We start from the raw sequence: 22,655 nt of genomic DNA, 5'->3' as shown, positions 1-22,655 counted from the left end.
CTGGTTTTCTCTGCTTGTCGTGCTCCTGCCCACAACATGCTTGTGTGTCGTGAGTTGTGACTAAGTGTTGACCTGCTTGCCTGTGTTGTAGGAGCGAGGGCTGCATCCCATATGGCAAACTGAAGGAAAGCTGGCCTGTGGAGAAGTCTTGGCATCGTGTTTGGTTTGGGGAGTTATAAGGTCAGCGAGTACATTTCCCACTAAAATTTATGAGAAGGCAGGAATTTAAAAGGGTAAATAATAATAAATAATATTAATAAAACAGTTGTTCTTCTCTATCTCTCTCTCTTTTTTTTTTTTTCTCCTTCCTTGAATGTCTTAGCTGAAGGCAAAAGACCAAACTGATTCCTGCTTTCCTCCCAAATGCTCCTGGGCTGTGGGAACGCAGCACGTGGCAGAGAAGTTCAGGGCTCTGCTGTGTGTATAATAAGAGAGTTTTCCTAAAATAATTACGGCAAAAAAAGGTCGAGGAAGAGCCACTGCTGGGATTCATCCCACCTGGCTTTGGAAATGCACAGTGCAATCCTCTGCAGCTGGGTGAGCTCCTCCCTGGAGCCAGCCAGAGGAAACGGCATTTCCCTCTGTCAGTCACTGATCTGTTTGAGCCAGCAGGGCTGTAATGGGATGAGTTGGATCCTGGGAGGGCTCAGTTTTCACTGGTGGCTGCACAGAAACATGGGACAAACCCCACAGGAGAAAACACCCATGGCCGCTCAGAAAGCTCCTCATCAGAAGAGGTGATTTTGCAGAAATCCTGCTCTGATCAACCTGATCTAGCGGGAGGTGTCCCTGCCCATGGCAGGGGGTTGGAACTGGATCATCTCTAAGGTTCCTTCCAACACAAACCATCCTGTGATTCCATGAATAAAGCCTCGTTGAAGCCAGGATCATTTTCTTGCCGCTCAAGAATCTGGAACACCTTGACACTGAAGCTGGCAGGTCTCTGCAGGGGAAGGGACTCAGAGTTACGGTGCCTACCCCTGTCACCACCTCGGTGAGGTGCACCTGGGGCGGAAGCAGTGAAGGGATCCCTCGGACAAGTGATATCCAGAGGGAGCTGATGCTGAAGTTATTTTCTCCTGAACCAGAAACACCCCCCCGGGATGGGGAATGGTGAGGGGGACATCTTAATGCAATCCAGGCAGCTGAACCTGGGAAGAGCCGGAGAGCGGGAAACGGGAAATAATAAAGGCAAATTGAATCCTCCCCAGGGTGCTGGAAAGGGTCCTTCTCAGCTGACATCTGGGATTGCTTTGGGAAGCTGTGCTGCAGAGGAGTTCCCAGCTTTTACCTGGCCATCCCTGAGCTTTGCAGGGCCTTTCCCCCTGCCAGGTTTCCGTGGGACACTTGTGGGGTATTTATTTACACCAGGGATGTCACAGACCTGAAGCAAATGTTCACCATATCCTCAGTGGAGGAGCTGGAAGGAGGCAAGGACTGAGGTAAAGGAAATGGCCGTGATTTCTCATGGACCACAAAAGCAGGAAAGCTTTGAAAATGCCTCTTTCTGTAGCTTGTGGGAGGGAGAATCCAGCATAGACAGAGAAACAGCAGTGACTTTAGGGAAAGGATGTGGCACTTGGGGACATGGGTTAGTGGTGGCTCGGCAGTGCTGGGTTAACAATCGAATTTGGTGATCTGAGAGTGCTTTTCCAATTTTAATGATGAGAAGGTGGCTCCTGCTTGCTTTGTTAATACTTGCTTGGCCTTGACTATCCAGCTTAGCTCATCTGGGAGCTGGACAGAGGCGTTCCCGAGACTGGAACTGGGAGAAGAGGCCGTAGCCTCCAGTCTCTGTCACACACATGTGACCACAGGCAAGGTCCCAGGCTCTCCAGTGTCCCAGGGAGCATCAGAGTGATGCCCTGCCCTGCTGCAGACAGACCCACGTCAGAGGTTTTCCTCCTCCCTCCTACTCTTGCGGCTTTCATTAAATCCATGGGGAAATTCCCCGCTGAGTAGAGCCCACACGTGTAATTCCCCCCTAAAACAAACATTTTCCAGCTGACAACAGGGAGTTACCACAGCCTGGAGTCTATTTGCTTGGCTGTGCTCAGTAACTGCAGCTCTCTTCCATATTTGGAAGGGTGTTTTGTGGGAATAGTTGGTGTTTTGTTGTTTCCCAGTCTTCACCGTTAGAAGACACGAGGAAACTGGTCCAGGATGCATCGAGAGGGTCACAACGTTAGTCCCAACCGTGCCCTGCCCTATGGATTCTCCCAAATCTGTAACACACAGCTGTGGCCAGTCACAAAAGCAGTGACTGGGTGGGTTGGGATTGGGACTGGGCTGCAGGGAGCTTTCCTTCTGAGATTCCAGGCAATCCATTTTACCTCTTCATGCCTCAGGTTCCTCTCCACCTTTTCCTTTTCCTATCTGGTTTTACTGACATGGAAGCTGTTATTCCTACAGGGGCATTCTCTCTCTTGTTATGCAATTCCTGGTGGAGACACAACCTAAAACCACTCTGGTGGAAGTGAAAATACAGCCACTTTGTCTGAAAGGAAGGTTTGAGTGAGATATTTTAGTTTAGATTTAAACAACGCCTTGAAACACAAAACACTTTGTACAACTTTATTTAGAGGTGGTTTTGGGTTTTACCCTAAACACACTGATAATTCAGAAGAGCTGAAACCTGAAGCTCTTCCTTGCACACAAAATTTTTCAGCATCAATTCTTGCAACTCACCCTGCTGGCAGGAGGGGTCTGGTGGCGGTTGCTTGGGTGGGGGCACACTGCAGGGACTGGCTGAGCTGCTGGTGGGATGTGATGGCAGAGTGATTTTGGGCTCTGTGTCCCGAGGAGCAGCTGGACAGAGCTGTCCCATCTCCATGGCTGGATGTGGTCAGTTACAGGTGTGCATACGCTGCTCTTCTACAGGTGCCCAGACATTGCTAAGCAGTACCAGGCTGAAGCTGTCACAGCTTCTTTCAACTCCCTTCCCTCTTTGAAATCCACTCTCCTGCTTCCTTTTCATGGTCTCCATGGAGCTGAGACTGCAGAAAGCTGTTTGCATTCCACAAGCCTCATACGTGGTTCCTTTAGCAGCATCCCTGAATTTGTGAGCTAGTCAACCTGTTTGGTTTTGCGTTTTTTTTAAGAGCTGGTGACACCCCGAAATGAAATGGCAAGGAATAATCTGCAAGAAAAAAACCCAAACAATCCAATAAATGTGTTTTTGTGTGACAGGGAAAAGAAAAGAGAGATGACAACAAAGGGAGGGAGGGAAGGAGGGAGGGAAGGAAAGAACATTGGTTCCAAAACGTGTGTGGATATGGGAACACGGTGGTGCTTGGTTAACAGCTGGACTCAATGATCTTTAAGGTCTTTTCTAGCTTTTCCTTGACTTCACTCTCTTTCCTCTGGCTCCATTTGATACAGAAAGCAGAATCACAGCCTGGGGCATTTTTATTTCTTTATTTTTTTTAATAAACTTTATTCTATATTACAAATAGTTGGTTTTTGTTTTTTTTTTTTTTTCCTTTTTGTTCTGGACTGCAAAATAGGAATGCCTTATATTTACATACACAGGTATACAATTAATTATAACAAAGGTACAGAAGCTTTGCCTTTACCAAGTAACAACGGGATTCCAATTTAAATAGTATAGATTTTATTTCTTTCTTTTTTAACTAGGATCAGTTCAAAAGAAAATCAAACCAACAACAACAACAACCTAAGAAAAAGGATCCCAACCTCCTTTCTAATGCTGTCTTGACATCTCTTTGAGGCTGTTAGTAACACTGTGGTGAAAGGAAATGTCTTTCCATTGATTTTAAGTTGGAAGCTTTAGCAAAACAGAGAATGAGACTTCTGGGCTCACGTGTATGTCCAAGACATGGGGTCAGACACAAGGAAGGGCCTCTCTTGTGACCTTATATAATCCAGTTGCCTCTCGATTCCTTGGGGAAAACACTGGGAGCATTTAGCTAGCACCTAATCTCTCTGCTTCCCTACCCCAGCCTGGGCTGGAAAGTGGAATTTCTCCAGTGAATGGAGAAAGAGCAGCATAGAAAGTTTAAATAACACCAAGTTTCTCTTAAGATACTTCAGAAAGGACTTCAAGCTTGGACATGTGCCTTGATTTCTCCAGCTGGCTCTTGTGCCTCAGCCTGTCCGAAAGTGAACGGCAACTTCTCCACTGGGGAATGCTAGACCACACCAGTAAGAGAAGGGAATGCTGAAAAGAGCTTGAATGTCCTGGTTTTCCCTCTGTTTTCCACACCCAAGTTTGCTTTACTGAGCTTCCCTGCACACTGCTCTCTGCTGCGAGTGTCTTTGAGGTGATCTGTTTCCAAGCAGAAAGAATTTCTTGAGGTAAACTCTCCATATTTAGAACTGAAGATTAAAATAAAACAAACCAAAAAACAACCCAACAAAACCAACCAAACAATGAACAAACAACGACAACAACAGAAATCACACACGTGACAGGTAGATTAGACTAAGCAGCTTGATAACTTCAGTGGGGTTTTTAGTGGGTTTATTTTTCCTAGTTTTATTTTTTTTTACTTTTTTGACATCTTTCTACAATTTTTTTTTTTTTTTTTTCTGTAAGCCTGTGTCCCTTTGAATGCTTCTCCAAGTGTAGAGAACTGAGCCATCCCAAATAAAACACGCTTGACAAGCTCTATTTTCAAAGCATTCTCCACACAAAAAATAGCTATTCTCAGTACGACAACACACTTTTTTTTTTTTTGGAGAAAGGGGCATTGCACAGCCACAGAGGTGAGGGAAAACTGCAGGATTCCATGGACCAAACACTACCCTGAAATGGGAGCTGCACCAGGTGCAAAGCAGGAAAATTCAGGCTGGGAATGGGCAGGAGGTTGAGGCTCACACCATGATGTTGAGGTTCACGTGTTTCACCAGTTTCCTGCACCACAGCACACCGAGTTTGGAGGGCAAGAGTTGGAACATCCCAAAACTCCCACCAGCCCTGGAGGACAACTCTCACTACTTATCAAATGTACAGAGAAAAAATTCCTGGAATCACTGAGGCTGTGTGGTCATCCAGGGAAACGGCAGCTGTCCCTGGAACCCTGGAAGTGTCCAAGGCCAGGCTGGATGGGGCTTGGAGCACCCTGGGATAGTGGGAGATGTCCCTGCCCATGGCAGGGAGGTTGGAATGAGATGATGTTTAAGGTCCCTTCCAACCCAAACCATTGTGTGACTCCACAATTCCGAGTGTCCTTTGTGCACACAAATGTAGGTCTCACTAAGCCAAGCTCAGGGACTGAGTCCTTGCAGGTTTCCAGTCGTCATTTGGAAGAGTCTCCCACATAGCAGTGTCTCTTCCCAAAGCAGTTTTTTAAAGCCTTGGGGAAGGACAGATCTACATTTTGTGTTTTGTCTTAGTTCTGAACAGTCGTCCTTCTAACATTGGCTGTTATGTGCTTGGGTTTTTACCACAGGCATCCCAGACTCCAGGAAATTCAGAGGGGACTCAGCAGGAAGGCTGACCACTGACTGGACTCATCAAATTTGATCTATCAGTTTTCAACAGCATTATTAGAAATAATGACAATTATCTGATTTGCGTGGTCTTATTCCCTTCACGGCAAACAGCTTCCTGTGGGTGAATGCACAAGATCGGAAAACTTTAGTAATCACTTTTCAATCTAAACAATTACCAAACGAAATTCTGCTGATAAATCTTCTTCATGACCCAATAAATTTTATGGTCTTCAGTGTCAAAGAGGCAAGATAAGACAACTGCAGTGGTGACACTACAGGGATGAAAATTTGCATAGCCTTCTTTTCTAATGGAGCAAGGCCGGTGTGTGCTGGGTTGGACCAAACCTTTGGATATGTTCAGGACAGGATAAAGGGTGGGAGGAGAAGGACTGGGGCACGTTTTAACATTCAGACTCTGTGATCTTAGAGGTCTTTTCCAACCCAAATGATTCTATGATTCTACGCTAGGAGAGGAAGGTGACCTCGGGTGGCTGAATTTCTCCTCAATCGTTCTCCTGCGCTGTCTGTTGGAGGGCAAACAATCTCCAACACCTCATTCCAGACACACACAGACTTCCCCGCACTGGTTCTCAGGAAGGCTCAGTTTGCACCAGCACATGACGTGATGGATCAGGTCTCAGATCACTGTCACTGACAGCTGAGTCCCACTCACAGGGAGGGCATGGGGTGTTGCAGGGGGGCTGTTCACCCTTTGTTCCTCTAACCCAGTTGCAAAGCCCCAAAGCAAACCCTGCAGTGAAGAAATAATCTTGACTCTCTCCATGGAACCTCAGAGAGTCTCCATGAGTTCCCTTTCCCCCGTTTCGGATGGTGCTGCAGGTTTCAGCATTAATTATTTGATTGCAGTGTTTGAGAAATGCCCATGAAGATCAGCCTATCATCCGGAATATTCTGGATATTAAGAGCCTGCCCATGGGCTCCTAGGAGCTTTGGCTCCAGATCTCCCCATGGGGCTTGAAAAACAGTGTGGGGCACTACCTATTTACCAGGAATTTTTGGTCAAGTGTGGAAAGGGAGGTGGGGGAAAAGAAATCAAAGGAAAAGAAAGCATCTGTGTTGTAGTAGGGCTCATTCTTCTGCTTGTGTCTTTGTTTTTAGTTGTATTTTACATGCACTTAAAAAATAGTTAGCTCAACTGGGAAGGCTGGGAAGAAAGATGCCAAGACTTCTCATAGACTGGGGGATTCTGGGATACTGGTTGGAAACGGGAAGGGCACTGAAGGGGACAGGGGAGGAAGCCCACGCATTTACATCACGATTCTGGCACATTTTCCAAGCAAAAAAGCAAATCCAGCTCAAACACCAAAATAAAGAGAAACAGAAAGACAAAAAAACAAAGAGGAGATGAAAGAGAAGCAAAACGCAGATTTTCTTTCAAATCCTGGGCATGGGGGAAAGAAGAGGATGGAGAGAAAGCAGAAATACCTAAATAGTAAGTTGGAAAGGGTTAAGACACCAATCTCCTGGTGCTTCCCATTTCCCCTAAGTGTTTCATTCTCAGTGTCTCTGAGGTGTTCAAGTTTTTCTCGAAAAATATATATATATAATATACAGATGAAAAACTCCGTACCAGCAAGAAGAAATAAAATACCAACCATGGAAAACAACTATAACAAACCAAAAACACAGCCCTGAAAACATCGAAAAGAAACAGGGTGAGTCTCAGAATTCCCCTGTGGTGTTCCTCTGACTTCAGTAACAGTGCAGGATCACACCAGTTTATTTTGATACTTTTTTTTTCTTTTTTTTTTTTGTTTTGTTTTGTTTTTGTTAAACAGCTTCTTCTTCCTCTCATGTGCGCATGTCCAGGCAGGATCGCCCATCACTCATAACCACTTCCCTCCAAGCCAGCTCTTTGTCCTTAGACTCCTACCATCCAGCTGTGAGTACAAGGCATGACAATAGGGTCCATATTTATCTTTTGTGGCACTTTGTTTGTCAAAACCTTTGGTTTCTTCCTTTTTTTTTTTTTTTTTTTTTTTTTAATTTTTCCCCTTTTTTTTCTTTTTTTTTTTTTTTTTTTTAATTTACGTACTTATAAAAAATACTGCGTTTGTGTTGTTTCTTGTCATCTTCTTACCACTGGCTCTGGTGGGACTTCCCACTTTCACAGCCATAATCAATGGATCTGGAACATGCGCTGACGTTATTAAAATGGATCAACAAAACCATGGCAGAACCAACCAAACCCAAACCATCCCCAATGCGCAGGCCTCTTAAAACTGCTGAGATGTCCGTAAGGTGCATGATGAGTCCATCAGCTCAGCAATCCAACAGAAAGCAAGCAGAACCAAAGGGAAAAAAAGGAAGGAACGCACACCCGCACACAGATACACACGCACACGCACAAAATAATCGGAATTGTAATCAAGAGAGAAATGTCTGGGGGTTTAAAACCAAGACGTGTCCCTAAGTTTGCTGTTTCAACGTGAATCTGGTGATTTTCTCCCCACAGACACGTCCAGTTTTGGACTGCTGTTCTTTGAGTGGTTTTGGACTCGCCTACGTGTGTATCTGCTTGGCTGAAGGAAACCCTCCCGCTGACCAGCTCCTGCTTGCAGCACATCCCCCCTCACACACGCTTGGGATCTGTCACTTCCAAGAGATGGGAATGAACCCAAACAAACTCGCTCTGTGATCAATTTACACACCCTGCCCGCACCCCTTCCTCCCTCCAGGGGCAAAGCAGATCCAGGCTGTGACTCCAAGAAGGGGGTGATGCAGATGTGGGCTGATTCTCCAGCCACTCCTCCGTCTGCCAGGGAGCTCTGCTCGTGTCTGGGGAGATGAATGCTGACCCAGCTCTCGCCTCCCTGGTGTACAAGGAAGGTTCTCCACACCCCGAGGGTCTCTAATCACGGTGTTGTCTGGGCTGGGAGCCGTGTGAACGGAACAGCTGAAGGCAAAAGAAATGCAGGAGCTCACTCCCCTTTGGTTGGCCATGAAACAAGTCGAGATGTTCTGGAGAAGCTGAGCAGAGGATGGGACAGGGACAGGGTGGTCCTCCACAACTGTCCCATGGTGACAGCGATCCCTGAAGGGATAAGAAGTGCAAAGAGAGATAAAACCCTTCCCAGGCAGGAACTGTGCCTTCAGCAAGGCCTGTTGGTTCCAGAAACGGAGAAGAGGAAAGGCCAGGAGTTGGCACCAAAAGGCAGATGGGCTCACAGCAGTTCAGAGACCTCCAGAAGACAGGCAGTTCAGCTGGGGGGATCTAGGTAGAAGAATTTTTTGCAGTGTTTCATTCGGATTTCCTCCAAGATTTCCCTCCAAAATGTGTGGTGACATTTCCCTCTTAGGAGTGGCTTGGAAGGAAGGCTTTTCCATCAGCCCCATGCACCACCTCACTTCACAGCAAGCATTTCAGTGACCCTCCGATATTCCACTGTGGGAAAACAAGCGCTGTGTTCCAGTCGAGGAAACAAAATGGAAAGAACAGCTTAAAACAAAACCATAAAAACCAAACAATCCTCCTTGCTCTTCTTTTGAGGCAGAGCTCCTTGCCTGGAACAAATCAGGGCCTGTGGCTCCTGCTTTGCAAGCCGAGGTGGGAATGAGAGGGATGATGCTTTGCTGCCAGGAGGAGCAGAACCACCACCACTGACGGGATGCCACCGAGCAGAGAGAGCGTTTTGCTGCAGTGCTACAACCAACAGGACACAACGGGAAAAGACGGAGGGGGACACGCGGCTCTCGGAAAAATAAGAAGAACCATATGAAACACATGGGCAAGGGCAGCGTCGGTCTCCTCGTCCCCTCTTGACCCTTTCCCTGCCCCAAGAGGGCAGCTGTTTGCCCAGGCAGGATGAGCCACAGCTGTCCTGCTCTGGACGGAGCTGTGGCATTTTCCAGGGAGCCTCCTCTCCCAGTGGGTCGCTATCAAGAGATAGAATTGCAGTGGCTCTGCAGGAGAGGAGCAGGATTGGCTCTGCCCTCCAGGAGCCCTGCAGGCAGGCTGCCTTCCCCTTGGGGACACTTGAGTAATACTGAGTTCATTTCCAGGTCCGCTCCAGAGGCTACAGCCCTCGGAGGGCAGTTAAAGCAGCATGACAGAAGTTACCTCCCAGTTTCACCTCTGCAGAGTGAGGATGTGATGCTGGGGGAGGGTTGGTGGGGTCTTTGTGGGTGTTCAATAGTTTCTCTCCAGGGCAAAAGGCAGAGGGGAAGCTGTGAAAATGAGAGCTCCACCCGAGTGTCTTCACAGCCCCAGAGCCAAGATTCCTCTGCAGTCTTTTCTTTTAACCCCTGGGGCTCTGTCTCATTGTCCATAGATTTGGAAAGAGAAGGAAAAGAGAGAAAGAGAGATGGGGGGAAGAGAGAGAGAGAGAGAAAGAGAGAGAGAGGGAGAGGAGCGCTGTTCGGGTGACTCTGCTTACAGCCCATCAAAACTTGCACTTGGTAAAGATGATGATCTTGAGTGAGGCACGACTTGGTTTATCCCTCCCAGGGTGTCCCTGGCAGGACAGTTCTCAGCTGTCTATGCTCATGAGGGTTATGACTTGTTCAAGTTTGTAGGCAAGTTTCTGTTTCCCAGCCTGGTCATCTTGATCGAGGGCTCCGAGAATCTGGAAAAGGAGAGAGGAAGAAGTGATAGGGATTTTGGTTTCTCTCCCCAAAATGACTGAGTCCAACATCTTAGAGCAGCAGAGGAGGGTTAGCTTTCTCTAAGTCAGGTCCCAGGCTTAGCTTAGATCACGCAAGGCAGGTCAGTCAGCCAGGAGGGAACTAGGCAGGGCGTTTGGGTTTGATCTGACTCAGTGCAGACCTCTGGATTGCAACCAATCAAAGGTATTCTTATCTTGGAGATCAGTTATTTATGAGATTTGTCCATCACCTGGCCATGTCACTTGAGATGCCCTAAGGGGTCTCACATGGCCTTCAATACACAGAACCATGCTGGACACCTTAGAGTCTGTGTTGGACCATTTTGGGGTGTTTTAGGGTGTCTGGAATGACATTGGGCACAGTCCTGAAGTAACTTTTGGTCACTTTGGATGTAAAGCTCATGTAGGGCTCCTCTGCAGGGAGTTAACATCTGACCATCAACTACTTCAAATCAGCTGAGCCTGACTGAACAAGAGAGACAAAAACACAGATCCAGAGAGAAGTACTTAGGAGACCCCAGTCCCAGACCTTCCCTTTCCAAACACCAGGCCTTGTTTCTCACTCCTTAAACCCTTCACCCTCTCGGCCAGGATGCAGACAGGTTCCAGGGGCACACCCTGGGGTTGGGTGGGCTGTTCCCTGGCCCCACAGAGGGCTCCCAGGTGTGATAGTTCTGGTTTCTTTTTCTGCCAAGGTCAGTATTAATACACGGGAGTAGTAGTTTTGTGTTTGGACTTGGTGTTTATTATTTCTTATCTATATTACAGTCTCCTGAGCCGTGAGCTCTAACTAGCAAGTTAGAAAATGAAGGTAAAATGGAGTGCCTCTCTAACCCTAAAAGGTCTTTTCAAGGACAATCCGTCCAATTGTGAAACACCATCTAAATTATTTTTACTTTAAACCAAATAACTAACTACTTATTGTCTTGGATTATGTAACCTAAAAATGTGTATTCTATTTCATCTGTCGAAAGCTGCTTTTTGGGAGATGTTTTATCCTTCTCTTGTAACTCCAGGTGGGAAGGAGGAGGATGCCTCCTGATAATGGCCCAGCCATTAAATCCAGGTGGGGCAGTGTTTGTTATCTCTTTCACCTCCCCTCCATCCTCCAGGGGACATCTTCTGATAATGGGCCATTAGGGCCCACCAATGACATGACACATTCCATCATCCCATTGGGAGATGCTCCACACAGTGGGGAGGAGCCAGCTGTTCCTAGCTAGATAAAAACTGGGAATGAAGACCACTAGGTATCTATGTTTTTTTTCCACTGGATTTTTTCCACTGGATTCCCAGAGGAAGACTGGACCCATCTCATCACCACTGGATTTTCTACAGGACCATCTCTACTCCACAGAAACACATCTGTTACTCCAGGAGGATTTATTTGGATTGCTTCCAACACCCTGACCAACAGAGTCAGGTCGTATCCCTGACCCTGTCAGGGTTTTTCCAGGATTTTTTGTTTGCTTCCTTGCTTGTTTTTTTTGTACTATTACATTTGTATTTTTCTTTTTTTTTTTTAATATTCCTAGTAAAGAACTGTTACTCCTATTTCCCATATCTTTGCCTGAAAGCCCCTAATTGCAAAATTATAATTGGAGGGAAGGGGTTTTACATTCTCCATTCCAAGGGAGGTTCTAGCTTTCCCTGGCAGACAACTGTCTTTCAAAACCAAGATGCTTGTGAAGTCCGCAATGCAGACTTTATTTACTGGTTATAGAAAACCACCGGCTCTTCACACAGGAAGAAAAGGAAGAAGAAGGCAGAAAAAAATAACAACTATCCTCCACCCTAAAGTCTCCTTCTTGCCCCACATATATCACTATATACCAAAACCTTAACATCTAAGTTTCCAGGCTCTCACCTCCTCGCTGTACTTGCCCACGTAGGAGTAGATCTCGGAGAGCGCGCTCATGGTGTTGAACTCGTTCATGTGCATGCGCGACTGCTCGGCCAGGTAAGCGTTCATGTCCTGGTCGCTGATTGCTGGCATCTTGGCGATGTCCGAGTAGTACCTGAGGGGCACAAACACTGGTTTCACTCCTTGCGGGGAAGAGTGGGAGCTCAAGAAGTGGGATCTGTGGAATTTCTCGTACCCATCAGGGGAATTCCCAGTGTCCTGTGCTGGAAAGATCTGCCATAGAGTTTTCCACCCAAGCTGAAAGAAAAGACTTCCCCTGTGGTGCCTTGCAATGCTGTGTGGTCCACCCCAGTCTCCTTCTCTCCCGGTGCCCCTAGTTCTCATGGTTTCTCCTTTCCCTGCTTCCCCACTGGTTGTGGTATCCCTGGTGGCCAGCCCCGTCTTCCCTTTAGGTCACTGACCTTTGCCTGCCCCTTGTACTGCCCCCGTGCCCTCAGACCATGGGTCACAGACCCCTATTTAGGCCTGTGCACAGCACGTGCCAGGTCCTTCGTCCCTGATTCCTTTGGTGTGCTGGAATAAACCTTTGCTGGAATTATCACAGAAAGGCTCTTCTTTCCTCTGTTTGCTGAGCGGGCCGTGGTGTGTGTTATGTGTGGACCTGACTGCTTTCCCTGAACCCTTCCCAAGCGGCTTTTCCACAGGAGATGCTTATTGGGAAATAGGTAACAGCTCCACCACCTGAAATCACACTGCTACGGAAATCCACAAACGAAAAGGAGAAAAAAAACCCCACACTTTGGGCTTTTCTGGTTATAAACCTGCTCATGCTCTCCTTTTACAGCAAGAAAGGTGACCTAGCCAAAGTGGAAATGACTGAGCACTAATCCTGAGCACCAGACGTGTGTTGCATTCACCCCAACCTGAGAATGAAGCCCCAAAGGGTATCCTGTAAACTTTTCCTGAGCTATCAATAGGAGCTGGATTGAAGCTGGATAGCTTTGACAGACTTTAAAAAGCTTTTAGCCCTGCCTCTCTTCCCAGAGAGACCTCGCTGCCCACTGATAGCTCAGGATTTTACCCCCCTGCACAGAAAAAACCCAATTATTTGTATTTTTCCTTGCACCATTCTCACCACTGTATCTGTCCCCATCGCTAACATCACCCACCTTCCCCACTCAATCCAGACTATCCCAACAACTCTCCTGCTCAGCACCTCCTTTTTGCCCCATATTTTAAGCTGGCCTGATATTTACGGCAACAGACTTCAGCTCCAATCTGACTGGGAAAAATCTGCTTTTCCTGGGAGTAAACAGCATTCCCCTGGAGCTCAGGAGGACTGGGGGTTTATCCCTGGATCTGGATCCCCCAGAACCGTTGCCCAGCAGGCTTCATCTGCGGAGTGATGTCTCTTTAAGGAAGTTGCTATTTTTGATGTCCTTCCTCCCCTGGGTAAAGCAGGTCTTGGAGGACAAGGTTTGCAGAAGGTAATCAGTCACTGTCACTCGCAGCTGTGCTCTGCTGTCAACTGGTTAATTAGACACCATCATTTACATTTTTAATTTCTGCAATTTGACATTTTGTGCACAAGGAAAAAAAAAATAAAAGAAGAAGAAGGGAAAAAAAAAAAAAAAGGGAAAGAAAAAAAAAAAAAAAAAAAAAAAGCCCATAGCTGCAGCAATCCACAATTTTATAATTGGGAGGCAGAGGGGATGGGGAGCCAAAAGAGCTGACAGGTGTCCTGTAAACGGCGTGGAGACACCTGCTGAGATGGAGGCTGTTTGCCACTGCAGAGAAATTGGACACTGAAGTGCTGTGTGATGAGGATCCTTGAGGTGGGTGAGTGGGAAAATACTCTGTGACAGAGCAGGACCAGCAGCTGCTGGAATGTCCTGTGGAAGACAGAGCAGCTCAAGAACAAGGAGGGAAACCCTTCCACGCCAGGAGGCTCTGGCTGTGCTCAGTCTGGTTTTGTGCCCTGCAATCCCACCCTGTTTTGCCACAATGGGTCAGTCCCTGTTGATATCCTGGTTTTGGTGGTGGGATGTGGATGTAATCCTTGTGAGAGGGAGGCATAGGAGGCAGAGGTCGTTCTTGCTTGACATTGTCCAAAGCTGAACTCCATTTCGCCATAAAAACTCGTGCAAACCTCATTAGTTTTACTGCAGCTTCCAGCAGGCAAAAAATATATCTCCCTCCCTGGAGTCCTGGCATTTTGTCTTCTGAGCTTAGGACCAGCCAGAAATCTTAGTCTAACTCAGTCCCATGGTCCCAATATTTCTCATTCCCAGTGCTCCAGTGAAAAGTGGAGTGGGTTTGTTTTTCTTTACACCCTGCCTGACCCTCCAACCCCATCCCTGGACAGGTGTCTGTGAGTGAGGTGAGCATCTGGAAATCCCAGGAGGCCCTGTCCTGCAGAGCTGTCCCCAGGAGAAGATGCTGAGCAGGATGAACAAATATTTCTTAGACCTTTGCCACTCCCAGAAAAACTTTAACAGGTCTTGACATCACCTGCTGTAGAAGATCAGATCTGTGCTGCGCAAGGGAAAGCGTCAGGAATTGGTGGCATCCATAACCAGGCTGAGAAAACAAGGAGTCTTAGGGTCAAAGTGCAAGAGATCTTATGGCCAAAAAGCAAGGTGTGCCTTGGCACTGGAAAAAAAATAAAAATCCATGTGCCACCAGCACATTTCACAGACTTGTGGGGAAAATGGGCTGCAAAGCAGTGAAATACATTGATTTATGGTGCCTGAAAGGAGAGCAGCTCCTCATGAATGTTGGATAGGCACCCTCCTGATGGGTGAAATGAGAAGGGGGCTCATCACATAAAAATAAATGGGGTCAGAGGAGGAAATCAGAGGTGCCAGTCTGGCTCTGACAAGCAGTTAAAATTCTCCTTTTCCTCTCTGGATGAGCTGTCACCAAGTGGTGGCAGGATAGTGGGTGTAGGGACAGGGTGCTCCCAAAAACTGGAGCGCAGACACACTTATCAACTCCTTCTCCAAGTTTGTCCTGTTTCTTTTCCACCTGGTAGCAAGACTCTTGAGTCTGTGACTCACAAGGGTTTGAAAGCTCCCATCCCTTTCGAGCCCTGCAGAGATCATTCCCCAGCAGCACAACACTCCCGTGACTCATCCAGACAAGGAAAAGCAGCAGGAAATATTCCCTGGAGCCAAGGATGGGATGCACAGATCTGAGTTTCAAGAGTCACAGTTTCAGGGCTCTGGCCACGACAGGCTGCCAGGATGTGATCTCAGTGCTCTGGGGTCACAGGCCATCACCCACCAAAGTGTCCTGGTCTCCTCCAGGCTCAATTCCCTGGCATCACACACCTGAACAGTCATTTTCCATTGAACCAGGGAATTTTGTGGCAAAAATAAAAGAAAAAGAAGGGGAGAAAAACATGTATCCATGCCCCCATCTAGATGAGCCAGAAGACATAATATCCTTCCATCCAAATTCTGCCATGGCCCAGTGACTTATTTATGCAGAAGCGTTTCTAATGAAGCCATCACTGTGCTCTCTAAAGAAATGATGAATGTGTGTATTAAAGCATCCTAGCAGGGAGATGACAACACCCCTGCTGAGTCTATTTACCTTCGATTCCAGCCCAGATCTCCTCAGAGGTACTTACAGCCTCTCTGCCATTTGCATACCCCTGATGCAAAACCCACTGAGAAGCTGTCACCAAACCCCAGAGGCCTTTACATTTCCACTGCTGGAATTTGCAAGGCTGCCTGTGCTGACAGCTCCCACACCGGAGCTGGGCTGGCAGGCAGTGCCAGGGGCAGCGAGGTGCTCTGTCACCTGTGGAGGGCCACCAGGTCTCACCTGAGACAGGGACAGGTCTTTGACTCACACTTCCACAGCCAGCAGGAGGCTGAGAACACAAGACTGAGCCAGATTCCCTCTGAGTGAGACAGAAAGGTAGCAAAGTAAAGCAGCAAATTCAGCTTAACTTGCCTCCAAGGGGTCAAGAGTGAGAATCCTGAGCAGATTTGCTGCTGCTTCTGTGCTCCAGGTTTCCTCATCTCCAGGGGATCCTCCCCCAGTTTCCAGAAGATCCTCAGGGGAGTATCAAAAATCCAGCCTGATGTGTCTGAGTTTCCCCATATTCACAGGAGCAGCCTCCATTCTTACCTCGAGGCTCTCCATCCTCTGAAGCAGAGACAGGAAATCTGCTCATTAGGCTTCATAAGCAATTAAAATTATGAGGGACTGGGGTAAACCTGTCATTGCAGCACTGCAGCTCAGATGGAGGGTGTGAGGGTAACTGGGCCATGGGATGTGTCCTCACAGGTATCACGAGCACAGCAACTCACCCCAGCCTGCCTTGAACTGGAGACAGAGCCCAGGAGACCCTCCGCTGCCGATGATGGATGGAGGAGGATTTGGGATGTACCAGGATGCAGCTGGCACTCTTATGCTGGAAAATGAATTATTCCTGTTCCTTCCAACCTCATCTTTCCCTGGGTTACCTTTTGTTTTGTTTTGTTTCATTTTGTTTTGTTTTGTTTATTTTGTTTTCCCAAGGAAAGCGACACAACAGTGACCCGGGCATACATCACAGTGACCTGGGAATACATTTTGTCCTCTGTTTATCCAGGGATAAATGTTCTCTCCCTCGGTACCGACAAAGGCTCCTTAGTGGAGCTGTTTCACAAGAATGACTGTGCCTGCTGCCACTCAGTAACTCATTAACTCATCAAAAGAGAAGAGAAAAGCCACCTTGCCAGCGCTTCCTCTCCAGCCCGAAATTTCCCAGCACAGCCCGTGGTTTGGGCAGCTTGGCATGGAGCTAATTGCCTTCCAAAGGATCTCTTTGTCATGGCTGTTGTTTGTCGCTGGGATGGGACTGCACTCATTAATAATCGTTTTAGCATATGAAAAGCTTGTAACGAATCCATGCGCTGCAGACGGCAGACACAATTACAGCAATAACATAATTAGGGTTATGCAATAGCCGGCTGTATCCAGACCACTGAAGGAGGGAGAGGTGTGTGAAAGGGATACGCGGGGCTGTTCCAGCAGGGGAGGGATGGTGGAAAGCTTGGGAACAACCGGCTCTTTCATGGGGCGCAGTGAAGCAGTGCGAGGACATGCTGTCAGTTCTTGCGCCGACACAGAACGGCACTTTGAGTTTCCCGGGAAGCATCTGAGCTGCTGGTGAGGCACTGGAATGGACTGCCCAGGGAAATCGGGGATGCCCCATCCCTGGAAGTGTCCAAGGCCAGGCTGGACAGCATTTTGGAGCAACCTGGGATAGTGAAAAGCGGCCCTGCCCATGGCAGGAATGAGATGAGCTTCAAGGTCCCTTCCAACCCAAGCTGTTGAGAGGAACACTTCTGTTCTGTGTGTGCAAGCCCTAGAAAGGGCAATGCTTTTATTTTGCCTTTTCATGGCTTTTCCTGCTGCTTCTGCCCTCGGAATAAACAGTGGAGGGCGAAGGACGGCGCTGACTCAGTGAAGAGTGAAGGGGTGCACAGGTAGCTCCTCTGGGAGAGGAGATCACCCAGCAGCACCTCAGAGCAGAGGATGTGTGGGGCTGCACCCTCCACATGTGGACACGTTTTCATCTTGCCAGCTGAGAGATGCACTGTGTAAGAACAGCTTTTTGCCGTGATGAGAAAACATCGGGTTTGGTTTTTTTTTTTTTCCTTTTTTCTTTTTTCTTTTTTTTTTTCTTTTTTTTCTTTTTTTGAGACGAAAAGTGAAGAAAGGCAAGTGAGCAGTCCTCAGCTATGCCAAAAGCTGCCCCAGAGAGGCAGGGAATGAGCTGTACCCCCTGCCCTGGGGATGCCTGAGCTGTAATTACAACCAGGGAGATTTTGGCTGCCCAGCAGGAAAATCACTGTGATGGGAAGGGCAGGGAAGCACGGGAATGAATTGCCTGAGGACAGCAGAGGCTCTGTCGTTGGAGGCCTTTAAGAAAGGGGTAGACATGCATCTGCCAGGAAGGCTTTAGACAGAGCTGATCCTGCCCTGAGGCAGGAGATGGTCGGGTTGACCTCCCGAGGCCCCTTCCAGCGCTGTTTTTTATTATCTCCACTGACAACACCCCCTGCCTTGACCTTTGGTATGCTACTTCTTGAGCTTTCTTTCCAGCAGAGAGAGAGGGGGCAGAGAAAACTCGGGGTTTTTTTAAAGTAGAGACAGGATTTGCACCTGTCATGTGATGCTCTTTTTTAAAGTCCTCAGAGTTTCTCCTTAAAACCTCAATAACTCACAGTGTTAGGGTAGATGCAGCTTTTTATTGCTTTAAACTCGTCCAGTTTGTCTCTCTTTCTAAAGTTAGCTGCAAAGTGGGCAAAAGACGTCACAAGCACTGCACAGGTAAAGATTTCCTAGTGAGTTGAGAGCCCTGAAAGCCCAAGCTGACACACTGGGTAGGTGACATCCCACACGGGTGCAGACTGTCTGTTTTGTGTGCTCCAAAAGAGCTCTCAAAGCTCTTCCCCACAAGATCTGGACCTTGACACCTTAAGGCTAATGGGATGCAAATCACTTCATGAATCATCAAATCAGAAATGCTTTGAGTCAGAAGGGACCTTAAAGCCCATCCAGTTCCACCCCCTGTCATGGGCAGGGACAACTTCCACTGTCCCAGATTGCTCCAAGCTCTGTCCAGCCTGGCCTTGGACACTTCCAGGGATCCAGGGGCAGCCACAGCTTCTCTGGGCACCCTGTGCCAGGGCCTCACCTCCCTCTGGGTAAAGGATGACTTCCAAACACCTCACTTAAATCTCTCCCTTTTAGTTTAAAATGGTTCCCCCTTATCCTCAAAGTATTTGTACTTGTAAGGAAAAAAAGCAGAGGAGATCCTGGCCTCAGGAGCTGGGTAGCACCAGCAGTGTCAGGCACTGTTTGCACCCAGGTTAACACAATAAAATGAAAACATTATAATTCTGAATCCCACATATCAGATCACTTTAAGCTTCTTTTGACCCTGAACCTGGCAAGCCTGTTTTGAACGGTCTTTATTGGATGACCCTTAAGTTAAGAACACTTGCGATGTCTCCACTGACTTTAAGTTTTTCTTAGAGGGGCTCTTTTCAATGCACAATAAGCAGCCAAAAGGAGATCAACCCCCTGCAGGAAAAAAAAAAAAAAAAAAAAACCAAAAAAAAAAAAAAAAAAAAAAAAAAAAACCACGCACCAGACCCTCTCCTTGCAGCCCCGCAGGTGTTTTGGGCACCAGTGTGAAATGGAAAAAGTCTTTGGCTTCTGCTTTTTGTGCTCTGCCCCTTTTCAGTCTCCCACATCCTTGCCTCTGTGCCAGGCTTCAGTAGGGAAACATCATATTGATTGTGATGCAGGCAATTAAATGGTGTTAATGAAGTTCAAACAAGTGTTATCATAAGCTTGGCAGCATGGAGAGAAATGAAAGGTCAGCCACGGCCCTTTGTCATTTTCCAGCGTGGTGTTGAATGCTAATGAGACAGTCCCAATTAGAACAGGCTCCCCTTTGTATTGCTTGGGGATTGCATCAAATGCTCCCAAGTTCTCCAGATTTCCAGGCTCAAAGGGGACATTTGAAGTAAACTTGAAAAGATGCAGATCTGAAGCTGCTCTAATGTAAATTCAGCAGAGCCTATGGAGTTTTACTAACTGAAGTCAGATGAGATTCTGCTCCACCGTTACTATTCTTTTCCTTTTTTTTTTTTTTTTCTTTTTTTTTTTTTCTTCCAATGGATTCATACAATGATAATTGAAAAGCCTCCACTTTGTTTTAGAACTACAGCCTGATTCTTCGTGGCTTCAACAAAAGCCAAATAGCCTGTCCCAATTTCCTGGGTTAATTGTCCTGCCTCATCAGTCCTCTCGTGTTCTGCAGCAGGAAATCCAAGACGTGGCTGCACTGGGACACTTTTTGTGTTTCCAGCTCTGGGTGTCTCATTTGAACAGTGAACCTGGGTTTTTTGTGGTTTTGTTTTGTTTTTTTTCCAAAAGCCAAAATTTCTCAGTTGGATTGTTTCAGCAGGCAGAGTCCACCTCTACTTCGAATAATGTTATAAAAAGACTATCATAAAATCACAGAACAGTTTGGGTTGGTAGGGATATTTAGAGGTCATCTAATCCAAGCCCCCTGCAATGAGCAGGGAACATCTTCAAATAAATTTAAGTAATGTGCAATAATTTTTTTTGTCGCTGTTGTCAGCCAATCCATTATCTTGAATAATTACAAAAATGGGCACTAAAATAACCAGCCTCTCAAAATGTCATGGAAGATGTCAATTTCTTATATAGTTTTACATTAAGTCAACAGGAAATAGCAAAAACTGGTAAATTTAAAATTTTTTTAGTTAGTCACTGTCACACATCCCAATTCTGAAGGCAACACTTGACTCATCGCAAACAAGAAACTGAAAACATGAGAAAATCCTATGCTAAAACATGAGCCAAACAAACAAATAAAACCTGTGAAGATTCCTGACAGTCTTGCTGTTGGAACCTTTCGCAACCAAATTTCCAGCTACCTGTGGAGGTAGAACACTGGTGGGGCCAGAAGCTGCAACTATTCCCTTCCCAAAGCACATTCCTGGGTGGAAAACAAGTATTTGAAGGATTGGAGGGAAGCCCTTTCATCCTTGCTTCCTTCTCACGCCAAGGTCACCTTCTGCTCTGAGTTTTGTGAGTCCTAAAAGCTCCACACCAAGAAACCAGAGGTTTCAAAGGGATGGCTTGGAGTAACCCAGCTCAGGTCCATTTCCAAACCTCTAAATCCAGGCATGTTTTAATCCAGAGTGCCTCAAGCTGGGTACAATCTACCACTGATTAATTACCTTCTCAGAGTTTCCTCTTTGTCAAAAGAAGTTTGTTTGATTTCAGGTTCTTCTGATTTACTCAATCACTTCTTAAACTCCTCAACTTTTTATCTCCTGATTCACTCTTTGAAGAAGTCTAGTGGTCTTGAAGGATGCCACCTCCAGCTGATGCTGACTACAGAAATAGCTCCAACCAGCGCTGGAAGCCTTTAGATTTGGAAAAACTCCCTCAAAGCACAATCGCAGAACCAAGAGAAGGAATTCATTAGCTCGGGGTAGAACTCAAATTATATTTTATTCATCCCTGATAGTTTTTTTTTCTTTCATCTCCCACAGCATCCAGGTGCCACTGCCTTGAGTCAGTGGAGCTGACACACAAAAATAAAAGCAGGGAAGAAGCTCTAACCATATTCCAAAACCTGCAGTCTCCCCTTGGGCTTCAGTTCAAGTTGTCAGACATCAGTGCAGATAACAACCCAGCACATGCTGGGGACAGGAATTCAGGGCTGTTTACAAGCAGCAGGAGGTGTTATGTACCTCGTTTGCAAACCCAGTTGTTTGGGAAAACTTCCAAGGAAATGCAGCACCTATTGCTGAAGATCACTGGGCACCAGGATTTAGCTCCAAAAAAAGTTGTAAAGTGAAATGAATACTGGAAAAAAAAAACAAAACAAAAAAAACAGAATGGAAACTGCAGCCTTTTGTTTATCCAGAGGGGGAAAAAAAAAAAAAAAAAGTGTTTGTTGCATAAAGAAATATCCCATTCTCCACTTAAATACCTCAGTTTGCCACTCCAATGTAGCATCTCCCAGGATAAAATCAACCAGTTTGAGACAGAAAGTGTTATTTGCCCACAGAAAGCACCCAACCACACAGAGTGCTGCTAAAGCATCACTAGAGAACGACACCTTTGGGTCACTGTTGGTACAAACTTGATTTCCAAATGGAACCTCCAACGCTTGCTTCCCATTATCCAGGTCAATCCAGCAATCAGCCTCAATACATACTGAGAAACTCGGACACGGTACCAAAAGTAGGTCATAATTAAGCAAGGTAGCTCATAAGAGCCTTGCAGGTTGCCTAGAAACAACGTTTGCTGAAGTGTTTAACCACATCTAAAAATAATTGTCCAGACAAATCGCAGAGCAATGGGAGGATTGTTGGAGAAAAACGCTGCCTCGTGCCGAGTAGGGGACGGAGCTCTTTGATCAGCCACGCTCCTGTCACGAAATGAGAGAAAACCATCCCCAGCAAAGGCAGTGCAGGGATTCATAGCACAGCGTGAGGCGTCTGCAGCAGCAGAGGCCTTGTACAACCTGCAGGACGTGGTATCAATTTTAGGCCGTGCCTGGGAAGTCATCCAGAGAAATCATTGCTGAAAGCTGGATGCGGTGCACAGGAATGATCTGTAGGATAAACCCGCCTTTGTGTTTACAGAGCAGCAACCGTTCCCCATCTGTGCAGTGCCCAAACCTGTCAATAACGCCAGGCAAGTGCGGAATATTGGAAAGAAAAGCACAGCTCCTGCTGGATGAAGAACAGGATGAGCTGTTTGCTTGTCCTGGGGGAAACCCTACAGAAACTGAAGCCCCAACACACTGCAGGAATAGATGTTTTGATTGTATTCCCTGTGGAGCAGCTTGGCCAGGCACTGACCCTCGATATAGCAGATTGAAGTACAGCCCAGCCACAGGTCCTGGAAGTGTAGAAAAAAATGCTTGGGAAGACCCCTGACCTGACATAAAACACCTGCAGAGCTTCAGTCAGCAGCCTGTCAATCGTCTGGCATCTCACTCAAGGCACAGAAGAGCCTCCAAGGGAAGTTGCTGGGGGATAATTATAAATCCCTTGGGATCCAGGCAGTGTGGGGACTGTCACAATGATGCTGAGAGCAGCAAACCACTTCAGGCCTGTGTGGAAAGACTGAGAAGCATGCATGCTTCC

General features: G+C 46.9%; 1 protein-coding gene across 3 annotated transcripts in view; it reads right to left on the bottom strand.

Moving 5' to 3' along the window:
- Positions 1 to 7,503: 7,503 nt before the first annotated feature.
- The window catches only part of PLXNA4 (plexin A4), a 441,829-nt gene continuing 426,677 nt past the window's right edge, over positions 7,504 to 22,655 (bottom strand). For 2 of the 3 annotated variants that reach the window (XM_040061861.2, XM_040061860.2), the window contains exons 31-32: positions 11,950 to 12,100; positions 7,532 to 10,043 (exon numbers count right to left, since the gene is read on the bottom strand). In XM_040061861.2, the coding sequence (XP_039917795.1) occupies positions 9,948 to 10,043; positions 11,950 to 12,100 (247 nt within the window). In that variant the 3' untranslated portion in view covers positions 7,532 to 9,947. Of the gene's footprint in view, positions 10,044 to 11,949; positions 12,101 to 22,655 lie in introns of all 3 variants that reach the window. The other variant, XM_040061859.2, reaches the window with a different exon arrangement.

Source organism: Hirundo rustica, chromosome 4 (genome assembly GCF_015227805.2).
Source record: "Hirundo rustica isolate bHirRus1 chromosome 4, bHirRus1.pri.v3, whole genome shotgun sequence".
In the NCBI taxonomy this organism is placed as follows: domain Eukaryota; kingdom Metazoa; phylum Chordata; class Aves; order Passeriformes; family Hirundinidae; genus Hirundo; species Hirundo rustica.
This window is presented reverse-complemented; position numbering and strand designations above follow the sequence as displayed.